Source organism: Podospora anserina, chromosome 7 (assembly GCF_000226545.1).
Source record: "Podospora anserina S mat+ genomic DNA chromosome 7, supercontig 1".
Taxonomy (NCBI): Eukaryota; Fungi; Ascomycota; class Sordariomycetes; order Sordariales; family Podosporaceae; genus Podospora; species Podospora anserina.
Window position 1 is genome coordinate 166880 of NW_001914854.1, and position 26446 is coordinate 193325.

At 53.7% G+C, this 26446-nt stretch overlaps 9 protein-coding genes across 9 annotated transcripts; 6 read left to right on the forward strand and 3 right to left on the reverse strand.

The window, feature by feature from the left end:
• PODANS_7_4520 (uncharacterized protein) lies at positions 1-3056 on the forward strand (the record flags this gene model as incomplete). The annotated part of the gene is made up of 3 exons (XM_001907519.1): positions 1-120; positions 328-679; positions 799-3056. 3 exons carry the CDS (start codon positions 1-3, stop codon positions 3054-3056), a joined length of 2730 nt encoding a protein of 909 aa, XP_001907554.1.
• Positions 3057-6439: 3383 nt separating this feature from the next.
• Positions 6440-7798, forward strand: PODANS_7_4510 (uncharacterized protein; the record flags this gene model as incomplete). The annotated part of the gene is made up of 3 exons (XM_001907520.1): positions 6440-7205; positions 7265-7504; positions 7569-7798. The coding sequence occupies 3 exons, from the start codon at positions 6440-6442 to the stop codon at positions 7796-7798; spliced, it is 1236 nt and encodes a 411-aa protein (XP_001907555.1).
• Positions 7799-8640: 842 nt separating this feature from the next.
• On the forward strand, positions 8641-10332 carry PODANS_7_4500 (uncharacterized protein; the record flags this gene model as incomplete). Its single annotated transcript, XM_001907521.1, has 1 exon — positions 8641-10332. The coding sequence occupies one exon, from the start codon at positions 8641-8643 to the stop codon at positions 10330-10332; it is 1692 nt and encodes a 563-aa protein (XP_001907556.1).
• A 444-nt stretch (positions 10333-10776) lies between these two features.
• Positions 10777-11250, reverse strand: PODANS_7_4490 (uncharacterized protein; the record flags this gene model as incomplete). The annotated part of the gene is made up of 1 exon (XM_001907522.1): positions 10777-11250. The coding sequence occupies one exon, from the start codon at positions 11248-11250 to the stop codon at positions 10777-10779; it is 474 nt and encodes a 157-aa protein (XP_001907557.1).
• Positions 11251-11850: 600 nt separating this feature from the next.
• On the reverse strand, positions 11851-12488 carry PODANS_7_4485 (uncharacterized protein; the record flags this gene model as incomplete). The annotated part of the gene is made up of 2 exons (XM_001907523.1): positions 11851-11914; positions 11977-12488. 2 exons carry the CDS (start codon positions 12486-12488, stop codon positions 11851-11853), a joined length of 576 nt encoding a protein of 191 aa, XP_001907558.1.
• A 120-nt stretch (positions 12489-12608) lies between these two features.
• On the reverse strand, positions 12609-14085 carry PODANS_7_4480 (uncharacterized protein; the record flags this gene model as incomplete). The annotated part of the gene is made up of 3 exons (XM_001907524.1): positions 12609-13299; positions 13342-13619; positions 13678-14085. The coding sequence occupies 3 exons, from the start codon at positions 14083-14085 to the stop codon at positions 12609-12611; spliced, it is 1377 nt and encodes a 458-aa protein (XP_001907559.1).
• Positions 14086-15746: 1661 nt separating this feature from the next.
• Positions 15747-17727, forward strand: PODANS_7_4470 (uncharacterized protein; the record flags this gene model as incomplete). Its single annotated transcript, XM_001907525.1, has 2 exons — positions 15747-15907; positions 15975-17727. The coding sequence occupies 2 exons, from the start codon at positions 15747-15749 to the stop codon at positions 17725-17727; spliced, it is 1914 nt and encodes a 637-aa protein (XP_001907560.1).
• A 599-nt stretch (positions 17728-18326) lies between these two features.
• Positions 18327-20374, forward strand: PODANS_7_4460 (uncharacterized protein; the record flags this gene model as incomplete). Its single annotated transcript, XM_001907526.1, has 3 exons — positions 18327-19810; positions 19880-20293; positions 20368-20374. The coding sequence occupies 3 exons, from the start codon at positions 18327-18329 to the stop codon at positions 20372-20374; spliced, it is 1905 nt and encodes a 634-aa protein (XP_001907561.1).
• Positions 20375-23477: 3103 nt separating this feature from the next.
• On the forward strand, positions 23478-25523 carry PODANS_7_4450 (uncharacterized protein; the record flags this gene model as incomplete). Its single annotated transcript, XM_001907527.1, has 3 exons — positions 23478-23847; positions 23915-24725; positions 24791-25523. The coding sequence occupies 3 exons, from the start codon at positions 23478-23480 to the stop codon at positions 25521-25523; spliced, it is 1914 nt and encodes a 637-aa protein (XP_001907562.1).
• Between the last annotated feature and the right edge of the window lie 923 nt (positions 25524-26446).

Consider the following 26446-nt stretch of genomic DNA (forward strand, 5'->3'; position numbering starts at 1 on the left):
ATGGTCCGGTTAGAGCTCGCGACTGTGTTGCTGGCGGTGGCAGCCGCAGTGAATGCGGTACAGGTTGACACGCCCGAAGTCCTGCCAGGTGCATACATTGTTGAGTATGAGAACGATCAGGTATGATACACCAACCAGTCCCGGATCTACGACACCAAGGCGTCCGTTGTATAATGCTGCGCACAAGGCGGTTCATACAAGGCAACTGTGTGCCCTGCATTATGCAGATGACGTTCGTTGGCAGCATCATCTTCCTCGGCCAACTATCCGAGACATGTCGGGCCGCTTCCCTAGCTTCTGCTCTGACACTAACAAACTCATCTTCAGGATACCAATGCTTTTGTCCGCAAGTTTGGGGGGAGGGCGTCACTTCGCAAAGACTTGCGCTTCAAACTGTTCAAGGGTGCGTCGATTCAGTTCAAGGACACCAAGAATGCCGAAGAAATGGCGGCCAAGGTGGCCAAGCTGCCCACCATCAAGCGAATCTTCCCTGTGCGACGGTACCCGATCCCACAGCACGATGTTCTTTCGACGGGCGACGATGCTGCTGCCCTCGTCAAGCGCCAGCTTGGCGGCAACGTCACCAACAGCTTCTCGCCGCACCTGATGACACAGGTAAACAAGTTCAAGGAGGCAGGAATCACAGGAAAGGGCATCAAGATTGCCGTTATCGACACGGGTGTAAGTTGATATTCAGGGCCATTGGTTTGGTGGACGGACGGACAATGGTTCCGGCTAACATCGGGGTGCCCTAGATCGATTACACTCACCCGGCTCTCGGGGGTTGCTTTGGTCCAGGCTGCTTGGTTTCCTACGGGGCTGATCTAGTGGGTGATGCGTTCAACGGTGCGAACCAGCCGAGACCAGACAACGACCCCGTTGATAACTGCAATGGCCACGGCACACACGTTGCGGGTATTATTGCTGCTCAGTCAAATAATCCCTACGGTATCGTCGGGGCCGCCGAGGGCGTGCAGCTGGGCGCCTACCGTGTGTTTGGCTGCCAGGGCGATGTGGGCAATGACCTCTTGATTGCTGCGTACAACATGGCATATGAGGCTGGAAGCGACATCATCACAGCCTCTATTGGCGGTGCATCAGGCTGGAGCGAGGACCCTTGGGCTGCCGTCGTCTCACGAATTGTGGAGAACGGCGTGCCATGTGTTGTGTCGGCTGGAAATGATGGCGCTGCCGGAGTCTTTTATGCTTCGACCGCGGCCAACGGCAAGCAGGTGACTGCCATTGCATCTGTCGACAACGTCATCACGCCCGCGCTTCTTGCCAACGCGACCTACCAAATCGATTCCAAGAGCGAGTTCTTTGGCTTTACTGGCGGCGACCCGCAAAGCTGGAACAGTGTCAGCCTCCCACTATGGACTGTTAACTACAACACGACAGATGAGGCTCACGGATGCGACCCTTATCCTGCCTCCACCCCCAATCTCTCTGGCTACATTGTGCTGATCCGTCGTGGCTCTTGCACCTTTGTGCAAAAGGTCGAGAATGCTGTTGCGAAGGGAGCCAGGTATGTCATATTTTACAACAACGTCCCAGGCACACTCAGCGTGACAGCGCGAGTGCCGGGTCTGTCGGCTGTTGCTACCATTCCCTCCGGTACGGGCGAGCTGTGGGTGAAGGCATTGGAATCCGGGAAAAGAGTGCTGGTCAACATGGCCAACCCGTCCACGGCCCCCAAGTTCCTCGCCAACTTTGACAATCCGACAAGCGGTGGTTATCTCAGCAGTTTTACCAGCTGGGGTCCTACCTTTGAAGTGGAATCCAAGCCTCAATTCTCCACCCCTGGTGGCTACATTCTGTCAACCTACCCTCGTCTTCTCGGTTCATATGGCGTTCTTTCAGGCACCTCGATGGCTTGCCCCTTGGCGGCGGCCATCTACGCCCTGGTCATGAACGTCCGCGGCACCAAGGACCCAAAGACGATTGAGAACTTGTTGTCATCTACAGCAAAACCCAATCTGTTCCGCCGGGATGGTGTATCCTCCCCATATCTGGCTCCTGTTCCCCAGCAGGGTGCTGGCCTGGTGCAGGCATGGGATGCTGCCAAGGCTACGACCCTACTCAGCACCTCTGGCCTTTCTTTCAACGATACAGATCACTTCAACCCTGTTCAAACATTCACCGTCTCCAACACGGGTTCGTCATCGGTCACTTACTCTCTGAGCAATGTCGGTGCCGCTACTGCCTACACTTATAGCTCACCCGGCGCTCTCACGCCTGCTTCTCTCCCCAGTGTCGAGCTGACAGGTAACTTTGCCTCCCTGGCGTTTACCCCTTCCACCTTCACCCTCGGAGCTGGCCAACGCAGGATCGTCACAGTCAAGGCGACGGCACCCACCGGCCTCGACGTGAAGCGGTTGCCCGTTTATTCTGGTTACATCGCCATCAACGGCTCCGACAGTTCGGCCCTTTCCCTCCCCTATCTCGGTGTTGCTGGCTCCCTTCACTCGGTTGTTGTCCTTAACAGCGACAACACCCTGCTTGCACGGGCCCGCGACAGCACCAACTCTCCTGTGGCGGCAAATCTGACCTTCACCTTGCCCCCACCTGGACAATCCAACATCACAGCCGTCCGCAACCGCGCCGATATGCCCAAGCTCGTGGTGACACTGGCTATGGGTAGCGCCATGATCCGCGTCGACGTCGTGCCCCTGACCAACTGTTCGACAGCAGCGCAGAACGCCAAGGTCGTGTTTGGTACTCGCACTCTTGGCCAGCCAGAGGAGTTCCCCAGCTGGTACAACCCCCGCGGGACCTTGCAGTACGCCTGGGATGGCAGGCTCGCTGATGGAAGCTACGTTCCTGCGGGTAGGTACAAGCTCACGGTGAGAGCATTGAGGATATTTGGAGATGAGTCCAAGTCCGAAGAATATGATGTCACGGAGACTGTGCCGTTCAGGATACGGTATCTTACTGAGGGCAAGACGCAAAAGAGGAAGAGGTTTGTCAAGGGGGAGAGGGCTCTATGGACGGTCGGGGTGGAGAGGAGGCAGACGCCGGAGCAGTGTGAGGCTGACGAGAGGACTCTCAAGCAGTGAGCTGGTCTGTTGGCATGAAGGGAGGCTGGAGAAGAGAAAACCAAGGGATGTTTTAGCATGAGATTTTCTTTTTTTTCTTTCTTTCCCTTAGTTGGTCGGTCTTTCTATTTTGGGTTTTTTTTTTTGGATCATGGGATGTACTGAGCAAGCAAGCGTAGCGCTGACATGCGTGAAGCGTACATGTAGCAAAGCAAAGCAAATTGGTAACAAAGTACTGGCTCATGTGATTTTGGCTCAATGTATCGTCATGAGTAAGGGAGAGGAAGAGACGGGGTAATGAGGGCTGGCTGGTGGGAGGCTACTGCAGGTATGGTTTGTTCTTATCTTCTTGTAATGACGGTAGTGTGTTTCATTCTTTTTCAGCTCTCTCTCATGGTGTGATCTATCGTTTTTTGTTCTTCTCCCTTAAGCCCGGCTCCACGATTGCCAAGTTCTCATGATGTTGCTTTTTGGTCAAGGTGTGTGAGGTGGCCTGCATTTTCAGCTCTTGGGGCTGGCGTCCCATTTCCGCCCTGGATTTGAGGTCCGAACATCCGAAGCCGAACACACGCCTGAGCATCCCTTGATCTTGCCGTCGGATTTGTTGACTTTTCATGGATGGCAGGTACCAAAGTTATTTTCGGAGAGTCAGTGGAGATGATTTTGATTTCTTGGAAAGTCTTGGTGCCTTTTTCAAAAAAAATTTCGTCGTTTTTACTTTTTTGAAGAAAAGAGCGTTGCATGTGATTGATGTCTGGCTCGGTTGTGTCATTGGGTCGCTTGAAATCACGAACTATTGGACGGGTGCAGTGTTGAGTTTTTTGATGGCGGTTTCGTTACCAGCAAAACACAGGTCGGTAGCGAGAACAGACGGACCAAAACACTTGAAGAAGGGTCATGAGGTTCCCCCCCCTCCGCAAGGGACTAGTTCTCGTGGAGGTGTTGCTATTTTGAGAGCGAGTGTAACCGCAACCCAACCCAACCCATCAGTCTCGGTTCAGTTTACCTGCCTACCTAGGTACTTGGACAAAAACATGGTGGCTTATGTGTCATGTGAAAGCGTGACATGGTGACAACCCGGGTCTTGGTGTCGTGCTGGATGTCCGTCACCGGTGTATTGCTTTTTGGTTGGTGACATCGCCGACACATGGAGTGGTATGGCAGGAAGGCTGACAGGAAGGACACACTCCCGTTACCAACGGTTATGTGTGTGATTAGAGAGACAATTGATGCTCAAGGGGCCAATACGAGGCATGAGTTTGTCATGACGTACACAAGAACAGAATCAAGTTTTGAATTCTGAAGACTGTCTCTTACTACTGGGTTAGGGATACAAGACAAGACATTCTAGTCAGCGGGTATCTGTTAATGCCGTGATACCCGAGCCGTGAATAACCTAACTATGAGGGTAGTTGAGTAGGGCGGGATGCATGAAATTTCCGGCTGTGTGAGATAGCTGTGTATGTGATTCGACACCTCTGTCACCAATGACCGTAGGTGTATGGCGTAAAAGCCCCGAAGAGCTGGATAATCTATGCACACAGCAAATGATCGACAGGTACCCGTCATAAATCAGGCAGGCAATCTGGGATTGGTTATGGTCCCAAGCCCTTGGTACGGCACCCAAACGAGGGACGGATATGTAAGGGAAAGAAAGGTTGTGACAAAGTTCCTTTTTTTTCTTTTTGAGAAGCAATTCGAGTACGAGCAAGCCACGAGGACGAGCAGCTTTCTCATTCGAGGTGTACCAAGGTTTTGTATACTACTTCAAACCCGTTGCCTCAATACTATGCAAACGCTCGGAGGACATGTCTCGCATTTGTGAATCACTTCAACCTCACTCTGTCGCCGGCAACCAGATTCCCGGCCTTCCGGGCAAAGAAGCAAGACTCAGACACGCATCCTGCAATTTGCTTCCTCGTGTTTTTGCTGCACGCATAGACCCCCAAAAGAGCGAAATTGGAAATGGCAAACGACTGAAAATGCAGAGAGAGATGAGTGGCCGACATCAAGAAACAGAAGCGGGAGGTCAGTTCAGGAAGTCGAGGGGATGATCGTGAGCCCAACGCGATGTTTGTTGCTTTTGAAAGCGGTGTATCACCGCTAGCATCGACGCCGTTGAATTTCTCTTCAGCAAAGGCGAAACGATTGTCAAATGAAATGTTGGTGAACGGGCGGTATGGATCTCGCGCAACAAAACTAAGGATCGCGGACCACAGGAGTCCAGCTCACGCGACTTCAGGGTCTCCCACCGCCGTTGTTGTAACACCACAACTCCACCAGCCACTCCCTATCTCAACGGTGTTGGGCGCCTCCAGAGCCTCTTGGCCACACTTGCCAGCGCCGTTTTCTTTTTGTGTGGCTTGAGCCTAGTCGGGGACCTGGTTGTCGATCGTGATACCCCTGGCAGGCCTGCAAGATGCGGTCTAATGCGATTTAATGACATCAAAAGGGGGTTGGCAGGATTGCTTTCGGGTTTGAACAGTGGCATTGTGGTAACTTGACGCTCAGCCGTTGCAGAAGAACAAATATTGCCTTTTCCCCGAGTCATCCAATCTGTATGCGTAGGTAAAAGAGATTCACAACAAAACTGGCAGTTTGACGTGCCAAGAGACAGGCTGCCCTTGTCCAGTTTAGCTCCCGCAAGAGCATCGAGCAAAGATCGACGCCACCCCGTTTGCTGTCAGGGTAGAGACGCTTCGGTCTGGACTGAAGTTAGCCAGGACTAGGGTTATGTGGGGGTTTATCTCTTGGGATGAACATCATGATGGATTTGCAGTAAGGTGCCGATAGGGGAAATATCTCATACCTGGAATGATCAAGTAAATGGGGGGCTTCCAAGACGATAACTTTGCAGCAGCAGCTGACTGCCATGCTTGATGGTGCGACAACGCCTGCCCTCATCCAGTAAAAAAAAGAAGAAATGATGAGGCTCGATATCAAGCAGTGCAGATGCGGGCAAAACACCACGCTCTCGGCCCTGCATCCAGTGTCCACATCCAGAGATAGGGCTGGCGATCTCCCAGCGGGTCCGGCAGCTTGGCGCGGACTATTGAGATCGACGACGACAAACTCCAGAAGACGAGTGTCCAGGTTTGTAAGTGCCTGTCTTGGAAGAAATCGCTGTGCTCATCTCCGTCAAGAACGGCATCATCCGGGTCAGGTTTGATTGTCACGAGACAGGTATATAAATCTCATGATGCCCTCGAGTAGAGACACATTCTCTTTTCTCATCCTCATCATCTTCACCCTCACCGCCGCCCTTCCCAACTAGTATTCCCCCTAATCAATAATATCCAACTCCAGTCGCTCTTTCGAGACTCTCCCATCCCTTAGTATTGCCTTAATATCATCTTTAATCACCACCACCACCAGCACCATCCACAAAACACCAAACAATCAAGATGAAGTTTCTCAACGCCGCCATCGCCGCCGCCAGCTTCGGGTCCGTCCTCGCTGCGCCCGCCATTGACGCCCGCCATGACAAGCCTACTGCCACGGTGACTGTCCCAGCTGATTGCCCATGCAACACTGGCTCTCCTGCCGGCAGCAGCAGCATCAGCCTCCTCACCAACCTTCCCTCGGTTTCTGTCCCGGTCAACATCATCCCCTCGACCTCTTGCACAGATGATGCCGCTTCTTCAACAGGCGCTCCAGGCACTCCCGGCACTCCCAACATCCCCGGCATTCCCAATGTTCCCGGCACCCCCAATGTCCCGGGTGTACCCAATGTTCCCGGCACTCCTGCTGTTCCCGGTACCCCCAACGTTCCCATCGTTGATGTCGATGTCGACGTTCCAGGCACACCAGGCACACCAGGCACACCAAACACCCCAGACATCCCAGGTGACGACAGTGGCGATGACGACGACAACGACGACGACAGCAGTGACAGCGACAGCGATGATGAGGACAACAACAGTACTCCCATCGTCGATGTTGATGTAGACATTGATGTTCCTGGCACCCCTGGCACACCTGCTATCCCCACCACTTCTGGCAACCCTACCATCGACCTTGACGTTGTCGCTAGCCCCATCGTGGACCTCGATGTTGAGATCCCTATTCCTGCCATTACTGCTGATGTCGATGTTAACGTTGTCATTGCCGACCTCGTTGCCATCATCGTCCAGATTGAGGCTCAGGTCCAGACCGATATCCAGCTCATTCGTAAGACTCCCCGTTTTCATCATGATCAAGACGTATATGTTGCTAACATCACGGCCTAGTTGACATTATCGGCGCCGTCGACATTGATGTTGATGCTCTCATTGCCGTCCTCATCGACCTCCAGGCCCAGATTGACCTCCTCGTTGGCGACATCACCCCCACTCTCAACGCTCTCCTCCTCAACGTTGACCTCCTTGTTGACCTCAACCTCGCTGTCGTCCTCGACCTCGTTGCCGATGTCCAGGCTCTCCTTGGCGAGATTGAAGTTACCGTCCAGGGTCTCCTTGCCCTCGATGCTGGTACGTCTTGCCGCCTCAGTAGCTGCCCCCACAACTCAGATAGAGATGCTAACATGCCAATCAGACATCCTCCTCGTCATCTCCGCCAACCTCGAGGTTATCCTCGGCCTCGTTGTCGACATCTCTGTCCCCATTGTTGACGTTGTCGTTGACATCGTTGCCAACGTCGGTGCCTCTGTTGGTGCCGTTGTTGCCGGCGTTGTTGCCGACATCCAGGTCGTCCTCGATGCCATCGTCGACCTCACTGCCCTCCTCCGGGTGGACCTTGGCACCATCGTTGCGCTCCGCAAGTAAATTGCAATTCTGAGCTTGCTGATGAAGGAACAACGGTGTTGTTGGTCATGAGACATGCATATGACTAAAAGGGATTGGGTTAATTCCCGGCTGCTAGAGTAGAAGCTGGGTTGCGAGCAGGAGTTGGTTTTCAGCTGTTCCTTGTCAGGGTCTTTTCTTTTTTTGTCGATAGTTTGTGCTTTTGTATACTTAGATTGTAATTTTGATTGTCTTGTGTGTTTTGCCAGAACTAGTTCCTTGTTCTCTTCGTGCTTTGTGAACAGTCAACCAACCCAACTCAGGGGCATCGGCATTTGTCAGTCCCGCAATGACATCAGAGCCACCTTGAGGTTGGTGAAGCGCGAGGCTTGCATCCGTCAAAGTTTGTCTACACTTTGGACGAGTCGGTCAGTTTCGGCGCCGGCGCTAGAGATTCGCAAAAACCACCCACCAAACAAATCACACCTGTTCAGGTGCTGGATGGAAAAATAAGGAAGGAACGATGCGAGGGTTTCCAGGGGGCCAGACTCATCTTCACATGCTTCGGGAACTTGACCATCGCGGCTGATGGCCCCCCAAAAAGGTCTGGCCCCGTCAGAAATAAGTTAGTGTTTTCATCCTCCCCATCACCCCTTTGCCGGCTGGCTGAACATCAGTTGCCTGGCAAATATCCCAGGCTGTCACGACTCAACGCTTCCCTTCGGTTTCATTGGCCTCTTTTCGAGTCGCGGGTGTCCCCTTTTCCTTCTCCGTTATGAAGCTGGTACCCCAGCATCAACTGGCCGCGGCCACCCATTCATTGTCACCCATTATCCTCCATGTTGTTCCCTTGACTGGGAGCACGACATTGACAGCCGCGGATTATGGCTGATACTATCGAGCCCGTGGCTCGCCCACCGCCACCACCCAACTTCAACACACTTGCTGAGATTCAGCAAGAGGCAGAGTCACCAACACCGGCACCTTTCATCCGCCTGATACAATCTCCTGTTCCCCAAAGCGGCGACATACCAGCCGCCACCTTCAGAGTACCTCGTGCAACACTCCTCCGACCGAGCAAAGATCCAGCCCGCAAAATCCATCCAGTTTTTGAAGCAAAACTCAGAAACAACATGCTGCCCGCTTTGGGCTTTATCGAGCTGGCCAACGCAGGCGACGTCGCCGCCAACGTGTACAACTCGACACCAATACCTATTACCATTGTGATCTGCATGATTGCTGGTGGTACCGCCTGCTTCAGCCTGCTCTTCTTCCTCATATACGACGCGACTCGAAGCTGGAAAAACATCTGTGGACTCAGGGTTGAAAGGTGGTTTCTGCAAGACCTACAAAAGGCCGAGGACGAGCAGCAAGACTTGGAAAAGAGAAGTGCCGGCGCAGGCATTGCCCGTTCATTCTCTGGCTCCCATACCAGTGGTTCGAGCAAAGAAAAAAGAGCTGATGACGCTGCAAGGAACTGGGGCAGAACCCTGGCTTGCTTTCTCCATATTAACAACCAGGACCTCCGTTCTGAAATTGTCTACCGCTTCGGCATGGACATTGTCATCGGCGTCGGTATACTGTTGGTCAGTGCTGGCACCTGGATGGCCACCCGGGGCGAAGACCCCTATCTTTTTGATCTCTCTAACCTCCTCACTGGCTTCCTCGGCAACTCCCCACTCGCCTTTTACGCAGTCATCAACATGCTCTGGGCAGTCTACCTCGACAATGACCAACGCAAGAAAACACGCATGGTCGCCTCGTCTCTCTATTCCGACTTTCCCCCAGGACGTTCCTATGTAGGCGACCGCCTCGAACACATGGTCTCCACCAGAGCCAACTACCTGCGCATCCACTTCCTGCTCAACGGGCTACCCGGTCTGATAGCAGGCGCCATGTCCCTCGCTGCGGCGACGCAGTGGTGGGCTTATGTAGTGCTGATCCCTTGCATCGTCAACTCGGTCATGGCCAACCGGCTGTGGCGGCACAAGATCGGCTATGACCGGCCGTTCTTGACCAACATCGATCTAAAACCCCTCAGCCGGGACGAGCTGCTTGAATCCCTACTCTTGGTGGATAGCCGTCGGCAGAATTTGGCCGCGACGAGGTGGGCGGCGATCACGATGCCGTTTTGTCCGTTACTGCAGTACATTGTTCAGTTCAACCTCTTTGAGCAGTTTTGTCTCCGACTGCTGTCAAAGAACCCCGACATGACCAGACGTTACTTCCAGGGTGATGTCGAAAATGAGCTGGGCGGGGGTACGACAACGGTGACGATTGACGCGTACCAAGTGTTGAAACTGGCTGAACTCGAGCCATGTACAAGAGATGTGGTCACCCAGGCCGCGAGGGACACGATCTGGTTTGATGCGAAACGTGGATTGGAGTCGAGGGAGAGGTGGCTGATTGAGATTCTGGAGGTGTACCTCGTGCTGGGGGCGGTTGAAAATGATGGAGGCCGTGATACGCGGCCTTCAACATCGTCGTTTACAGAGAAGAAGTCGGGGTCTGTCAACTCGCTGTCTGAACAGGAAGACGTCAATGAGAAGCTTGAGATCAGTTTCAGCAGAGAGTAATGGAATACGAAACCGAACAAACACATGCTACGAATTCCTACAAGAGGTTATGTCAGTCGGCGTATTCCAGCGTATCTGTTGCTTACGGTCCTGGTGTGGGTGGAATCTAGTCTCACACAATTCGGAACACGCCGGTCTCGATGTTGGTAAAGGCAACGCAGCTTCCCGTTTCTCGTTCGTATTTTCCCGCTACATCTCCCACGGTTCACCAAGCCATTGCACAACCCCCGCCCTCAGAGCTCCTTCTTCTCGGACCCATTCTTCACCACCTCGCTGTACGTTGGCTCGTCTTCAGTCTCAGCACCAGCAAGCCCATCAATGATCTCCTTCCCAAACCCATAGATAAACTGCGTCGCCGGAAAAACAAGCCACAGCCCACTGCCAGTTTCGTTAGTATACACACCCTCAATTTCCAGCCACCAGCCACAAACACAAAAAGCAAACTTACTTCGGCACCACCCAAAGAACCACCAGCCTAAAGAGATCGTTCTGCCCAATGTTCTCATACCCCGAACAAATCTCATTCAGCCAATACAGCACAGTCTTGCTCTCGGTCATAACCCCGGCCGCAAAACCAGTCAACACCGCCGCCGCCGCCCTCTTTCCCCTAATCTCCCCAGTAACCTGATCTTTACTCGTCCACCAAATCCAAGCATACACGAGGTACATGGCCGTCTCGATGGCGTTCATCCAGCTCTGTGCAGCCGGGAACCCAGACCCGGCGTGCCACTGCTTCCAGCCGTAGTTGCCGTCCACCTCGCCGTAGAGCGCGTAGGGTACCCAGAAGGGCGAGTGTATGGACCCGCCAGGCATTGTGTGAGGCCGGAATATGACATAAAAAAAGTCCCAGGTCACGGCGGGGAGGGAGAAAGCGAGCCACAAGAGGGTCAGCTGGGTTGGGGTGTGGGTAAATGTCATTTTTTGCAGTTGTTGGTATGCAATATTGTATCTCCGTGGGGGCGATTGAGGATTGACAACGAGGACAACAATGTTGATGAGAATAAATATTAAAGGGTGAAGATGAAACAACAGCAAGAGGGAGTGGACATGCCAGCTTACTTAGCCCATCTCATCTGTTCCGCTTCCATGACATCGGATGACTTGCGTTGCCGTGATGTGTGAAGGATGAAACATGCCGAAAATGAGGGGCTGTCCAATCAGCAGCCAGTCTTGTTGGTCAACAGGCACGTCCGTGACCAAAAGAGCCCAGACAAGACATCGATAATATGGACCTTGTGATGCTATTGGTCCGCCAAGAATGTAACTCAACCTCGTCTTTTTGAGCACGGGGGTGGGATTGGCTGATGTCACAGACGGCCCTGGTTCAAAAGTTCCCGAGGCCAAGAGAACATCTTTAATTGACTGATCGTGGAGATGGTTGCGCATCCCAACATGTCATAATCGTCCACCCTTCCAACAAGATATGTATGATAGCAACTTCCAACCCGGGTGATATCAATACTCGATTCCTTCCTCACGCCCGCCCTTCGAGATCCTAACCATGCCCGCCAAACCTTGCTAGCAGTGGCCCAAAACCTCGAACTCAGAGCGCCAAAGCCAGGAGAAAGCCAACCGCCATTGCCTGGAGGCTTCTAGACACAGGGTCAGCAAATTTGCTCAAGCCATAGGGATATGGGCACATACCGGCCAAAAAGCCCATTCGTGTCAGCAGCTTGATTTGTCGAATTGGTCGTCGTGGGGGCAGACTGGGTAGCTGTTGATACCTCTGGAGAGCCTGTGCCTGTTGCAGCCGACGATGTCGCAGAATCTTGAGAGGTGGCAGACAAAGTCAAGTTCGAGTTGGCCGTAGGAGCGGTCAAGTTGGATACCACGCTCGTGATGTTGGCAAGGATAGAGCTTGTGAGTTCCGACAGTTGGGACGCGTCAATGGGTGGCAAGGTGACCTCCAAATCGCCAAGGCTGTTCCCGGGCGTGAAGGTGACGGTGGCCTGAGGTGGCTTCTGCTGGTTGCTGTACACTGTGACGGTGCTGAGGCCGACAGTGGTGAGCTGAGCCAGCTGCTGGGTCCCGTTGGTCAACCCGTTGCCAACGATCACGGTGGCTGTTGTCGCAGCCACAGTGACGAGGGACACGTTGTCGGCCCTGGCGAGAGCGGCGGCGAGCAGGGCTCCGTGAAGAAGCATTGTCGGGAACATCTTGAGAGGGCCGATGGTGAGAAGGCCGTGATGCGTATTTGTCGGCCGAAGGACGAGGCAGATGGGATACTAGCTGAATCGGAATGTTGAGAGACAGGTTGGAATAGCGGCTCGATGTATTCATTTGGTTGTGGAGAGGAATCTTGCAACACGGGGGAGAAGACAGGACCGGGGAGAAAGCCTTCCACATTCAGCTTCCCAACCAAATTCCGCCCAAGTCACCTGGATGCAGGACCGCAGAGTGGGAGGCACCTTCCTCATCAAAGGCAACTGAAGGCAGCAGCCTGGCAATGGCATCATCCGCCCTGTTTCCAGCTGCGCCCAAGTACCTAACAAACCAAAGGGAAGCTCCGAACCCCGTCCATGATCACTCTGCGGACTGGCTGTGGCAGAAGAGAGAGAACATGATGGCCTTGTGCTTGTTTGACGACAGGGACGACAAGTGGACGACCACATTTGGATATTCCCCGCGAACAGGAGGAGGTCGTGGGTGACCGCAGGCTCCTTCCTGAACACACCGTGGGGCTCGGGGGTCGGTGACGGGAGTTGGTGGAGTCTTGTCGAATTTGTACGAGCATGTTCAGTCGAGACTTCCTGACTGGCCAGCTCAGGTGCCAGTGGCGGGCCTGAATAGTGGAAGTTGCTTGCTTGATGCTGTGGCAGGAGCGTTGGGCGATATGTAGGTAGGTACCTTAACTCTGAGCAATTCTCAGCTGCATAAATGAGAGCAGAACCACGGCACTGTGAGATAAACTTGAACAGGAAATTGGTATCATGATGTACAAAAATGCTCGGTGTATACAAAATGTAACTGACATGGCCTATCAACCGCCCCTTGACTATACCTCTTTACAGCAAAGCAGCGCCGACGAGAAGCATCACGCCTGTGAGAGCGAAGCTTCCAAACGATACCCTCTCGCCCATCATTGGTGCGGCGGCACTAGGTTGTGAGGTGGTCGCCGCCGGAGCGGGCGCCGTGGTTTCCGACCCGCTGGACCCCGAATTGGACGATGAGCCAACGAGCGCCGACAGTGTGTCATCCGGCTGAAAGGATGCCGTGACGGCGCTGCCGTTGACACAAGAGCCGCCGGGGGCTGGCGCGGAACCAGACACGAAGTTGACAGCGGCGCACTGTTCCCTGTGTTAGCGTATCGAGATACCGGGACATGTCGGGGAATTTGGCACATACCGCGTATAGAATGCCATCGCCAGCATTGCCGCTGATGCCTAGGAACCCCTTCTTCCCAGCCCACTCACCGGGCACTGTCACAACAGGCTCGCAGAAGTTACCACGCCCAGTTTGTTGCACAATGGGGAACAGCTGCTCCCAGTCGCCGCCGGCTTTGGGGTCAAGGGTACCACGGATCAACCAATTGCCCTGAGCATGCCCATTGAATAGTTGTACGTAGTCGCCTTCGACGTGGAAATCGGTCGCCGTGTTTTGATCAATGTCGGCATTGGCACCACCGCATGGTGCCGTGGCCTGCGAGCTGCTCTCAGCCGTCAGAGGAGAGGGATGTTGAAGCTCGAAGTGGGCATTGGCTGTTGTCGACAGGAGAAGGAGGCCGGCAGCGAGAACGGATCTGAGAGACGCCATGTTATCGTAATGAGAGACTGAAGAGTAAGGTGGAACAGGAGGAGCAGACAACAAAACAAAGGCAACGGGGCCAGGGAGAGTTTAAAGGAATTGAGGCGGAGTTCCCCTTCGAGCTCCAACAGGGGGGAGCTTAAAGAGGGACAGTGCCGAGTCGCGAGACAGGGACCAGATGGTTGTATGGGTACGTACCTTTGTTGATCCACTTGGCGATATCTGCTATCAACCATCAACTTGACATGCGTTTCTACTTCCTATTTCATCCCATTTAGTCATGCCAATAACTCTGCCCGACAAACAAAAACTAACCAATTGACGTCGACAGCATGCTCTCTTCTTCACGATATCTCGGGAAGCATTCCATGCCGTAACACATTGATGTTACGACTGAGAAACCGGGATCCTGGGTCGCAGTGACATAAGACCAGCACCGGCAGACTCGGCACCGCCTATGTATGTGACCTGAGCCTCCACGAAGAGGTATCTATTTAGAATCGGCCTCGCGTTGAGATGCTCGACATCGCTACATCAGGTCTCGATGTCAGTGGGAGCTGCTTGTCACCATCTGTCAAGCTTTCCGCCCAGATGTTGCGGAGCTTATCAGGACGACATCAGGTAGCTGATTTCCACCAGATAATCTCAGACAAGTCGCCTCACCACCATATCTATCTCTGGGCCGTGGCATGGAGGGTTTCCCAACACATCCCAATGTTCTCTACTTAGGTATGCTTCCAGATCAACGTGTGGAGTGAGTGTACCTACTCACATATTTGAAGAAGTGAAGCATGTCGTCAGCAGTTGTGTGGGGTAGATGCATCTTGTGCATGAATAACGGCGCCAAACCGCAAATGGAAGCTGCCAGGGTCTTTGTGTGCGGGTGGTCTTTCCCCAGAGGGGCATAGCCTGGCGCAGGGCGAGGGGGTTTGAGCAAATTCTGGGCCGCTAACGATCTGATTTCTGGCAACGCCGCATCCTCATGCGCACGACAATGTTCTCTAGCCAGTGACAACTTGCTCTGCCCGTCTCAGCTTCCTTGCTGGGTGAGGATGCTGCGGCTTCACGATGATCGCAAATGATGGAGCTGTGTCTGTGGTGTACGACCTTTTCCATGCCTTGTTTGCCTATGGGGGCGGTGTCCTTCGGCTTGTGTGGGACTATGGGACACCTACACGGCAGGCGGATCTCAAATGGCTGGCATTTAGCCACCAGGGACCGGTGACTATCAGGGCCATCATCATTCGATGCTATTCTTCTTGTTTGGCGACTTTTTTTATCCGTTGTTAATGAAATCGCATCAAGATTATTGACCCGGCAATCCACCCCGCCGGTACTGCTGCTGAAGTTGCACTGCGCTACTGTGTTCCATCCACTCTCGCTCACTGCTCGCCTCCCTGGCCATTTGGGTCCAGATTTTCCAGATCCCCGGAGCCTCCTTGTTTCCCGTCATTTGCCGCCAGACAGGAACCTCACCCGGCGTTTCCTCGCGAGATTTTTGTCCTGCGGACCCATTCATCACAGGAGACTCACGCCAGGCTAGGAGACTGATTAGTGGTAAAAGAGTCAGGGTATCACAACCTCGAGCCCGGTGAAGGGAAGAGTTGACCGACATATAAGGGAGGGCCTTGCCGCCCATTTGGTGACGGCAGCATCAAAAAGCTGTGGGAATGGATCATGATCATGGCTCCCACGGGGGCGGTGGGACGGGAAACACGACCTACCCTGTTACAAACGAAGAACTGGCGCAGCGGTTCTGGTACATTGTCGCGGGGTTTGTGGGCGCGTTTCTGGTCTGCCGGGTTATAAACTGGTACAAGTTGGAAAGAAGGTTAGCGGTTATTCCTGACATTTCTACCAGAGCTTGACTCATGCTAACAAGGGGCACTTGTTCTCAGACTACGACGGCACACGTCGAGTTCCGTCCAATCTCCAACAAAACCGGACACGGCCTTTCTAGAGCTGTGGGCAACCTTTACGGCCGTGGTTCGTGAAGTTAGCTATCCCCAGCTGTATGTCCCAGTAAGGGGGTTTTCCTGGTTGACGCCGCCTCCAGGAGGCCGCGTCATTGTCCTGTTGGTGTACTGGATCATCGTGATTTACATGGCCACCGATGGTGCCATATTTCCAGATGTCTTTCATTGGGAACGCATTGGCTATCGCAACGCTTGGGTCACTATCACCCAGCTGCCGCTGCTCTATCTGCTTTCTTCCAAGTGCAACGTTGTAGGCTTCATCACGGGTATCAGCCATGAGAGGCTCAACTGGCTGCACCGATGGGTGGCCCGCACCATGCTCGCCACAGGAGCTGTTCACGGCTTCTACTTTTATGCCGATTGGGCGCGTTCTGAGCTTGTCGACTATCAGATCAAGATGATGCCCATGATCAAGTATGGGTTCGGCGCCTGGGGTCTTTTGTTATGGGCCTGTGTCTCGGGGCTGGCCCCATTGCGGCGGTTGTCCTATGAGTTCTTTGTCTTGCAACACATCGTCACTGCTGTCTTGTTGCTATGGTTGATATACGTCCACATTCCTGTCGACGCCAGATACAACCTGTGGTTTGCCATTGCGGCCCTCTGCTTCGACCGGTTTTGCCGAACAGTGATGTTGGTTTGGCAGAACGTTAAGGCGTTGCCTGACAAGAAGAGATGCACGGGAGGACAACGGATTGGGCATCAAGCCCAGGTGCGTGCGGTTGGGGACTCGATCACGGTAGTTACCATCAAGGATGTCCACTTCAAGTGGAGAGCTGGACAGCATCTTTATCTTTGGATGCCCCGAGTTGGTATTGCCGAAGCTCACCCTTACACCATTGCCTGCGCCCATCAGCTCCCCGAGACTTGCATCTGCACCAGCATTCAACTTGTCGTTCGCAAACACGGTGGATTTTCCAAACGACTGCACGAATTAGCGACCAAGGCCCAGTTGGCTGGGAAGAAGGAGAGGCTGACAGCATTTGTCTCCGGGCCGTATGGAGCGCCACCGCGGTGGGACATTTACGAGACCATAGTACTCATCTCGGCTTCTACCGGTGCATCCTTTACGCTGCCCATTCTCGAAAGTGTGCTCCAACACAAGGGCACAAACTGTGTCAAGAGGATTGACTTCCTCCTGACCACCAAGCAGGGCGAGGAGATTGACTTTTATGTGACGCGACTCCACGAGCTGATTGAGCATGCCAAAGGCACAGGCATCGAGCTCCACGTTCACATTGCCGTTACCCAGGGGCCGACATCGTTCCCGGTCAGCCAAGATGGCGTGACTGCCGACAGCTCGTCTGGTTCCTCTACAGGAACCAACTTTGGACGAGGGAAGAAGGTGGCTGATGAGAAGATCACGAGCCAGAGACCATTATCCAGTCCCGGCGACATCGAACAAACAGCACGGGCGATTCCAGTGGAGCGGAAGAGGTCGAGCCACGCCAGTACGGACTCGCACGTATTTTACTCGAGTGTCCGACCAGACATTGAGGCCTACATCAGAGGACCTGTGGAGGCAACCGGGGGGGAGACCAGCGTCGTTGTATGTGGCGGCCCAAGTCTTGTTGCCAGGACAAGAAATTGCGTTGCGAGCCTATCGGATGAACGGGCGGTTCACAAGGGAACAGGGGCACAAGGGATACAATTATTTGCTGAAGAGTACAGTTTCTAGATGAGGTAGATAGATAGATATCTTACATCTGGTCTCAAATGATACCAACATCCATCCCAACACCAACAAGCAAGGCTGTGCGACTCAGCCCTGGAGAAACTGAGAGTTCTTATTGGCTGTGAATTTGTAGTGGGGCGACTGCAAGGCGTGTTACGGAGTAAACATTTTTTTTTTTTGGCTCGTCAGTTGGACTGGTCTCAGGCTGGCAGTCACCACCAGCGACTCAGCAGTTGTGAGTCAACGTTGGCCCACAGATGTGACTGACGGTCCGCCATAGGGTTGGTACCAGTTGAGAGAGGGTGAATCAACCTACAAGATAAAAAGCACCCATGCTTTCCCTACCGGTCCGCCCAAGCGCCCTTTTGCCTTGCCTCCCGCGCTCCAGGTCTCTTCTTTTACACAGACACTTCTTGGCAGGCACGCGCACACTGCATTCTTTTGGGCCCCACTTCCAGACACTGAACCCCTCCATCCGGAAGCCGAACCCCTCCACTGAGAAATTGAGCCCCTCCATTCTTTCGCGAACCGGCATCACCGTCACCTGCAACCGCTACAACTCCTGGCAGTCACCACGACGATACACACACAGCACCACAGCCATGGAACAGCTTCAGCAACAGGTCGAGGGCCTTAATCTCAATGCCATCACCGAGTTTCCCAACTGCTACCCCGATGTCAACCCCCTCGATGTCTACCGCGCCCATCTCGCCAACGTCCTGACCGAGGTTACCGGTGTCGACAAGAACATCATCTACCCTGCCCTGTCATGGACTCAAAGTCTTGACAAGGGCGACTTGGTCCTCGCCGCGCCCGCCCTCCGTCTCCCCAAGGGCGGTCCCAAGCCCGACCAGATCGTTCAAGATTGGGCCGCCAAGTTCCCCGAAAACGACCCTCTCTTCGAGAAGCCACACGTACACAGCTACTTCATGTCTTTCTTCTTCAAGGGCGCGCCCCTTGTCAACAGCATTCTCCCCACCATTCTCCAGAAGGGCAAGACATTCGGTACCAACCCATCATTGGGTCTCAAGGACCCCAAGGAGCCAAGCGCGGGACGAAAGAAGATTATTGTCGAGTTCTCGTCGCCGAATATTGCGAAGCCTTTCCACGCTGGTCACCTTCGCAGCACGATTATCGGCGGTTTCCTCGGTAACCTGTATGAGGGCGCAGGATGGGACGTGACCAGGATCAATTATCTTGGTGACTGGGGCAAGCAATACGGTCTTCTGGCCCTGGCGTTCGAGAAGTTCGGTGATGAGAAGGCTCTGGAGCAAGACCCCATCAACCACCTCTTCCAACTCTATGTTCGCATCAATACGGAGATGACCGAGGAGAAGGAGCAAATCGCGAAGCGCAAGGAGGCTGGTGAGGATGTGACAGAGGCCGAGGCCAACAGCTTGGACGAACAGGCCCGTCGCTACTTCAAGAAGATGACCGACAGGGATGAAAAGGCGCTGGCCATGTGGAAGAAGTTCCGCGACCTCAGCATTGTGAGGTACAAGCAGACCTATGCCCGTCTCAACATTCACTTTGACGAGTACAGCGGTGAGAGTCAGGTGTCCGAGGCTGACATGGCTGATATCGGAAAGCAGCTGGAGGAGAAGAAGATCAGCAAGGAGGACAATGGCGCGCAGCTTATTGACTTCTCCGAGCTTGTCCCCGGCAAGGAGGGCAAGCGCCTGGAGAAGCCTCTTGTCAGGAAGAGGGATGGCACTGCTCTCTACCTGACCCGTGATATTAGCGAACTGTTGGCTCGTCATGCCAAGTACAACTTTGACAAGATGATCTACGTCGTCGCCTCGGCCCAAGACTTGCATCTCAAGCAGCTCTTCAAGATCATTGAGCTCTTGGGCCACAAGGATATTGCTGATAAGTGCCAGCACATCAACTTTGGCCTGGTTCTCGGTATGAGCACTCGCAAGGGTACCGTCAAGTTCTTGGATGACATTCTCCGCGATGTTGCCGACAAGATGCACGAGACCATGAGGAAGAACGAGGACAAGTATAACCAAGTGGAGAACCCCGAAGCTGTTGCCGACGTCCTTGGTATCAGCTCTGTCATGGTCCAAGATATGACTGGCAAGAGGTAAGCAAGCAACATATGCCCCACTGGGTGCGAATTGGAATCAAGAATACTGACCTTTGGGGATAACAGGATCAACAACTACACCTTCAACATGGATCAAATGACATCGTTTGAGGGCGATACCGGCCCGTATCTTCAATATGCGCACGCCCGTGTGTGCTCCATTAAGCGCAAGGCTGGCCTCAGCGACGAGGAGATTGCTAGCGCCGACTTCTCACTGTTGACGGAAGCCCATGCTGTCAACATTGTCCGTCTTCTGGCGCAGTGGCCCGATGTCTTCAGTAACACCTTGAGGACGCTGGAGCCCACAACCGTGTTGGCCTACCTCTTCAAGATGACACACGCCCTGAGCAGCTCCTATGATGTATTGAGGATCATGGGTAGCGAGCCTGCGGTTTTGAAGGCCCGCATGGCGCTCTACGAGGCGGCCCACATTGTGCTGGGCAACGGCATGCGCCTGCTGGGTCTGAGCCCCGTTGAACGGTACGTCTCCATCCCATCATAAACCTCCTTGACATCATTTCTCGTGGTCGTGCATGACACTGACACCTTTTTAGTATGTAAATTTGTTTGTTTTTTATCGGGGAGCGGGGGCGAAGCATGGTGCCATGATGGTATAGTAGGTACGAAAAGCAATGAATGAACAACGAAGAATTACCAAGGTCATCTCAAATTGCTGCATGTTATGCTTCTGATGCATGGTTGTCAGGTGGACAACAAATGACTTCTAACCGACTTGACGGGCAATGTCATTGCTGTCGCCCCTCTGCAGACTCGCAGGGGAGCGCGGCGATCGCATACTGACTAGCACGCTGACCGCACCAACGCTTGACGTTTCTGTTGGAAAGGCAGAGGCCACGAGGAGAAGGTGGAAATGATTAGGAAGTGGGGTTGGGGAAACACCGATGGAGTGGAAGGGGTGGAAAGGATGTCCCGCTACTTCATGATGAAGAGATGTGTATCAAGCACAAACGCCCAACCCGGCGATTTACCCTGTGTGCAAGCCACTATTCGGCACTTCTTTATGGGGTGAGATACGGAGTGAGGGGGGGCTGGGGGGGTTCGAGAAGAGGTTGGTGGATATGGAAGCATGGAAGGGCACTCTCGGAGACATTTGAGATCCCGTCTTTTGTGTTCTTCCGGCTTGGTTGTCCGACAACTGTCATGCAGTTTGCCGGGGGTCGATCATGTCTGTGGCTCGGTTTGCTGCCTGGTGGTTTGCTGGCACATCACCTGTGGTGACTTTGTGTAGGCGGGTGGGGGTATTCGCTTGTCCAGGCTCGGTGCCGTCGGGCACTCGCAAGGGGCGGTATGGTTGGTGTAGGTTGCCATATCGTATTTGTATACACACACATGATACGTGCGGTTGAGGTTGTGGAAAGAGCCCCAACTGTTCCCAGTCCCACGTTTTGGACGGTTACGGGTGGCTACGGCGCCGGCGGTGGTGGTGGTGGTGGCGATGATCCAACATCTCGGCGCTGATGCTGGATGGGTGGCACGATGGGTCGATAATGTGGAAGGGAAAACAATGCTTCGGCGAAAGGGCCCTTGTGGTTGATACGGTGGAATGCGATGGGATGCGATTGGCCTGAGGACAAGAAGTTGGTTGCAGGCGAAGTGATAACCAAACATCCTTCCCGTGTTCGGTCCGCATCAAGGCGAGAAGGCCTTGTTTTATCTTGACTGATGATATTGCAATCAAGCATTGCCAAGCGAGCCGATGCTCCAGAGAAATAGATGCGACGCGATGGATGATGTACCAAGATTGCCGACTACTACCTTACCTTCTTGTCGATATCAACTTATTAGCCAAGCCACCAGCTCGAAGGAGGTCAGAGACTCGGAAAGATGGTGGGCTGTCCAGCCTTTGAAACCACTCAAAAAGTTCCGGCAAGCACCGTCTTTTTGTGCACGGGGAATTGGGAAGGATCCGGCGTCCCGAATACTCAGAAGCAGTGTCCCTCTGTGCGACGTTCGCTTCAAGTTGTTGGCAACACAACAGGAGCGAGTAAAGAAAGGAAGGGTAAAAAGAAGTGAAGATCCATGGATGACGTTGCAGCGGGGCGAAGCTGGGTTGATTGCTGAGCAGCAGCTTGGGAGGTCAAGGTAGCCAAGCCATTGGGTCACAGTGGAAGGGAAAGAAGGTTGTGACGGAGTATCCGTAGTGTGGTGGAAAAGGGACTTGAGTGGCTTCCATAAGGCGAGTGGGCTGCGTGGGCGCCGAGGGGCCAGGGTCAATCACCGAGAGATGCATACCTAGTCTTGGCTGTCATTGGTAAAGTCAATTCCCCCATTATTTACCACACTTTTCCTCTCAACGATGAGATCGATCGATAAGCTCAGATAAAGACATGCTAAGAATAGCCGTGCGGGACGTCAGGTCAAGTGGGCGAAGTGAGTGTGGGGAGTTGCTCTCAGACCCTTTACACACAGCAAAATAACAACAACAACAACAACAGCAACAACAAACACGGACTCACAGTCAGGTCGGGCACAGATGAGGTCAGTTGTCAGCTGGACACAGCAGCCGAGGGGTCAATCAATAATACACAACACGCTGTCAAGCTGTGGAGAGAAGCTAGCTACCTTGCCTGGGGAGCCGGGGTCAGCCGGGCTGTGATTCCGGACAATGTGCGTCTGGCCTGCTGCCGTGAACGTGTGGCTTCGGCTGTTGTGGACAACTGAGACCAATAAGACATTCGGTCTGGCCTTGCCGAAAAGTGCGGCTCACAAAAAACATCCCGAAGGGGGGGGCTGAGTAGGAGGGACGGGTTGTTCGGTCTTGGCTGGTCGTTTTCTTCCCTCATCCCGCAACCCGTTGGCAAGTGGTCAGTGGGCGATTTAGTGCCGCCGAGAAAAACCGGTTTCAAACCTTATTTTAGCTGCTTGTATTGCCGAAATGGAGGGTACAGCTTTCTCCTCGCCCTCAGGTTTGTCCTCCAAGGCCAAGCCAAGTCGTTCGCAATGGGATATGCAACGAACCACTGTATGCCATGGTCGTCGGCATTACCACCGCCCTGCGACCCTTGGTTCCATGTCATGTATGCACCAACAACCAGGCTAGAGCAGAGTGACTGATCTTCAGGTTCTGATGGCCAGTTGCAACGACCACTTTTGTTTTCTCTCCTGCAGCATCTTAGGCGAGGTGGTTACTTGTTTTGTTGAGATCCTTTCATCATGATCCCAGCAGTCCAAGGAAGACACATGCCCGTAGGGTCCATTCCGACGTGATGGGTAGGAAAGAGACAAGCATGCCCTGTGGGACTAAGGCATGGCTGTATGTACTATGTAGAGCGGGCGGCGAATCTTGTCCTGCGTGTTTCTTTTCCTTCGGTGTCTTGGTAATTCCTTGGTAGTTCTTCGTTCCCTATTGGCTGGTGGATGATCCCACTGGTGAGCTGGGCTGAGTGGGCTGTACTGGAACGGATTATCTATGTTGTCGATACCCCGAGTATCACCACATATCATACCCCTTCTTCCTCGCTACTGGCATCAGGTTTCTCTCCTACCCATCATCCGCCCACTTTACTGCCTACCTCTTTGACATATACCGGTCCCCGTACACCCTGAACCAAGACATCCAGTTCCTTTCAAACTACCTACATCGTACCCGGTGGTTAGCAGTCCGAGACTCATCATCCTCGTTGTGGTTCACCATCTACAGGCCATGGCCTTCGCTTTACTTCTCTTATTGGCGACAGTGGTTGCCCTGGTGGCAGTACATCGCTACCTCAACCGACAAAAGCTACCAGCAGGCGTCCGTCCCTTACCGGGCCCTCGAGGCATCCCATTCATTGGCCGAGTACACGACATCCCGGAGAATGCCTCGTGGCTAAAGTTTTACGAATGGAGTAAGGAGTATGGCGCCATCTACCAGATGGAGATCTTTGGCACTGTCCATGTCTGGATTTCGTCTGAGAAGGTTGCCCATGATTTGCTGTCCAAGAGGGCTCTGATCTACTCGGACAGACCGACGATTCCCAACTTGCCTGATAACAGGACCAGTGGTGATTACCTTGCCTTGTTGGGCCGCACTGGTATGCGCCCTCCTCTCTCATCCTCGAACACAATCCGGTGCTAGAATACTAACCAAGACATGAACAGAAACATGGAAGCGCCAACGCAAGCTCTGCAACCACTTGATGCACACCTCGGCCCTCGCCTCGCTTCACTCATATCCCACCCGTGAGCGCGATAGATTTCTTTACCTCATGGGAAGCGACCCTTCCAAGTACCTCGAGTGGATCGAGCAGTTCACGTCTCGCACCGTCTCTCGCCTGTCCTGGGGAACCGCCAAACCAGCCCAGATCCTCCGGCACACGACCTTTGGCCTGCTGCAGACCATCTCACCTTCCGGCGCGTTGCCAAACATCATCTCCTTCCTGCAGCACGTCCCTCTTGCGCTAAGCCCGTGGAAGAAGAAGGAAGCGGCTAGACACGCGCTCGAGGACAGGTTGTTCAAGGCCAATATCGACTTTGTCAGGAGAAGTCTCGAGTCTGGAAGGGGTGAGGAGTCCTTTGTCGGCACGTTCATGAAGAGCCAGTTGCCTGCTGAGGGTAAGGACGAGAAGGAGAGGTTGAAGTGGGGAGATCAAGAGGAGGCGATGCATGTTGTCGGTCTGATGGCGATCGCTGGGGCGTTGACGATTGGGAGCCCGATTCAGAGCTACATCCTGGCCATGTGTCATTACCCCGAGGCTCAAAAGGCGTTGCAGGAGGAGATTGACCGGGTTTGCGAGGGGAGGTGCCCGCAGTGGGAGGACAGGGAGAAGCTGCCTATGCTGAGAGCGGTGGTCAAGGAGGTGATTCGGTGGAGGCCGCCGGTGCCCACGGGCATTCCCCATGCGATTGAGAAGGATGATGTCTATGAGGGGTATCTCATTCCCAAGGGGGCGACGATTCATGCGTTGGAGTGGTGAGTTTTTGCCTTCCCCCTTTCCCCCCCCTTTAGTGTGATGAAGCTAACAAGTGGAAAAACAGGGGCATCACCCGCGACGAGGAGACCTACCCCTGCGCCGATGAGTTCCTTCCGGCCCGCTGGGTCGACCCGGCCTATCCTACCTTCAAGGAGCCCCTCACACAATACCCGAATCTCAACGGCTTTTCTCAGTTTGGTTTTGGCAGGCGAACGTGCCAAGGCATCCCCATCGTGGAGCAGGATCTGTTCCTCTCGATGGGCGGCATGGCCTGGGCCTTTGACATCCGCAAAAAGGTAGACCCGGTGACCGGCAAGGTCATCCCTGTGCACTGGAACGACTACACGCCTCTCTTGATCGCCAAGCCCTGCAAGTTTGACTTTGACGCCATCCCAAGACAGGAGGGTAGGATGGAGGAGCTCAGGCAAATGTTTGATTCTGCGAGGGAGGAGGAAGAGCAAAAAGACAAGGCGATCGCGATGGATATCAGCCAGTTTGAGAAGGACCTGGGTGCCGAGAAGATTTACCGCGACAAGGCATGTGAGATTAGGTATGCCGACGCTGCGGCGCAGTCGGATGAGCTTGAGCAGACGGCCTCTGAGGGGTCTTCGACGCCACTGGAGCCTGGGCTTGAACTTGGGGATTCGAGTTCCGAGGCCGATACCGAGAGCGACTTCGGAAAGGAATCGCTCAGCACGGGGATGAGGGTTGTGTTGGACGGCCGGGTTGAGAAGACGCTCGGGATTGAGCCTGTGGTGAGCGTGACGGGAGTACCAGGCGCGTGGAAGTGGGCTTAGTGATGATGGCTGGCCATGATTTTGCGATGTTTCTAATGAATGAGGGCTGCATTGGGATTGGGACTTGTGCTGGGTATTTGGGTCTATCAAAGTGAAATACCCAAAGGAAACTGGTAGTATTTGGATGGACGGAGTTTGGAAAAATGGGTTGGTTGTTTTGATGATCGACAGGGCGGGTGCCCTCTTTTCTTTTGTTTTTCTTTCTTCTTATTCAATTAGTATTAGCATAACCTAAGGTAGGTTTCTTGGAGCAGATAGCAACTGAACTCTCCTCTTGAAATGACTAAGAAACGTGCCCTACATGGCCATCGAGGTAGCAATTTGACTCTCGTTGTCTTGTAACTACGCTTAAGGGTGCTGGTGTTGTTCAAAGTTTAGTTCAATGTTAACTCGTGCGACAAAGAGCCGGGATGACTGGATGTTGATGGATTCGGATGCTGACGAGAACATGAGGGCGCCCGCATGATGTTCTGGAATGAAGAGAGGCCCGGAAAATGGCTTTCATCTCGCGTTGGGCGACTCTGCATAGAGCATTGTGTGGTGGAGTGGCAAAACGGCTGGTGGCTTGACCAATAGCACGGCCATCTCTCCTGCCCAGGCATTAACATGGAACGGCGAATCTTGCGAGAAGGACCCTTCTTCTGGCGTTGACCTGGCTAAATGTGTTTATGGTGGTATCCAAGCCCGGTAGCGTCTTTTCTACCCACCAACGAGAAGCGTCAGATGCCTGTTGGTGCTGGCTGTCACTAACGGCCCCATGTGACTGCTCCGCCGTACAGTCTTCTTAGTGGCCGCCATGTCCACGACCCCAAGGCACCATGCTCTCCCATGTGGCCAATCCAGCGTGGCGTCTTGCAGTGCCGCTGCCAGACAGCAGCATGATAAGCAGGAGAGATGACAGATGACAGGGGGCTGGGACAGTT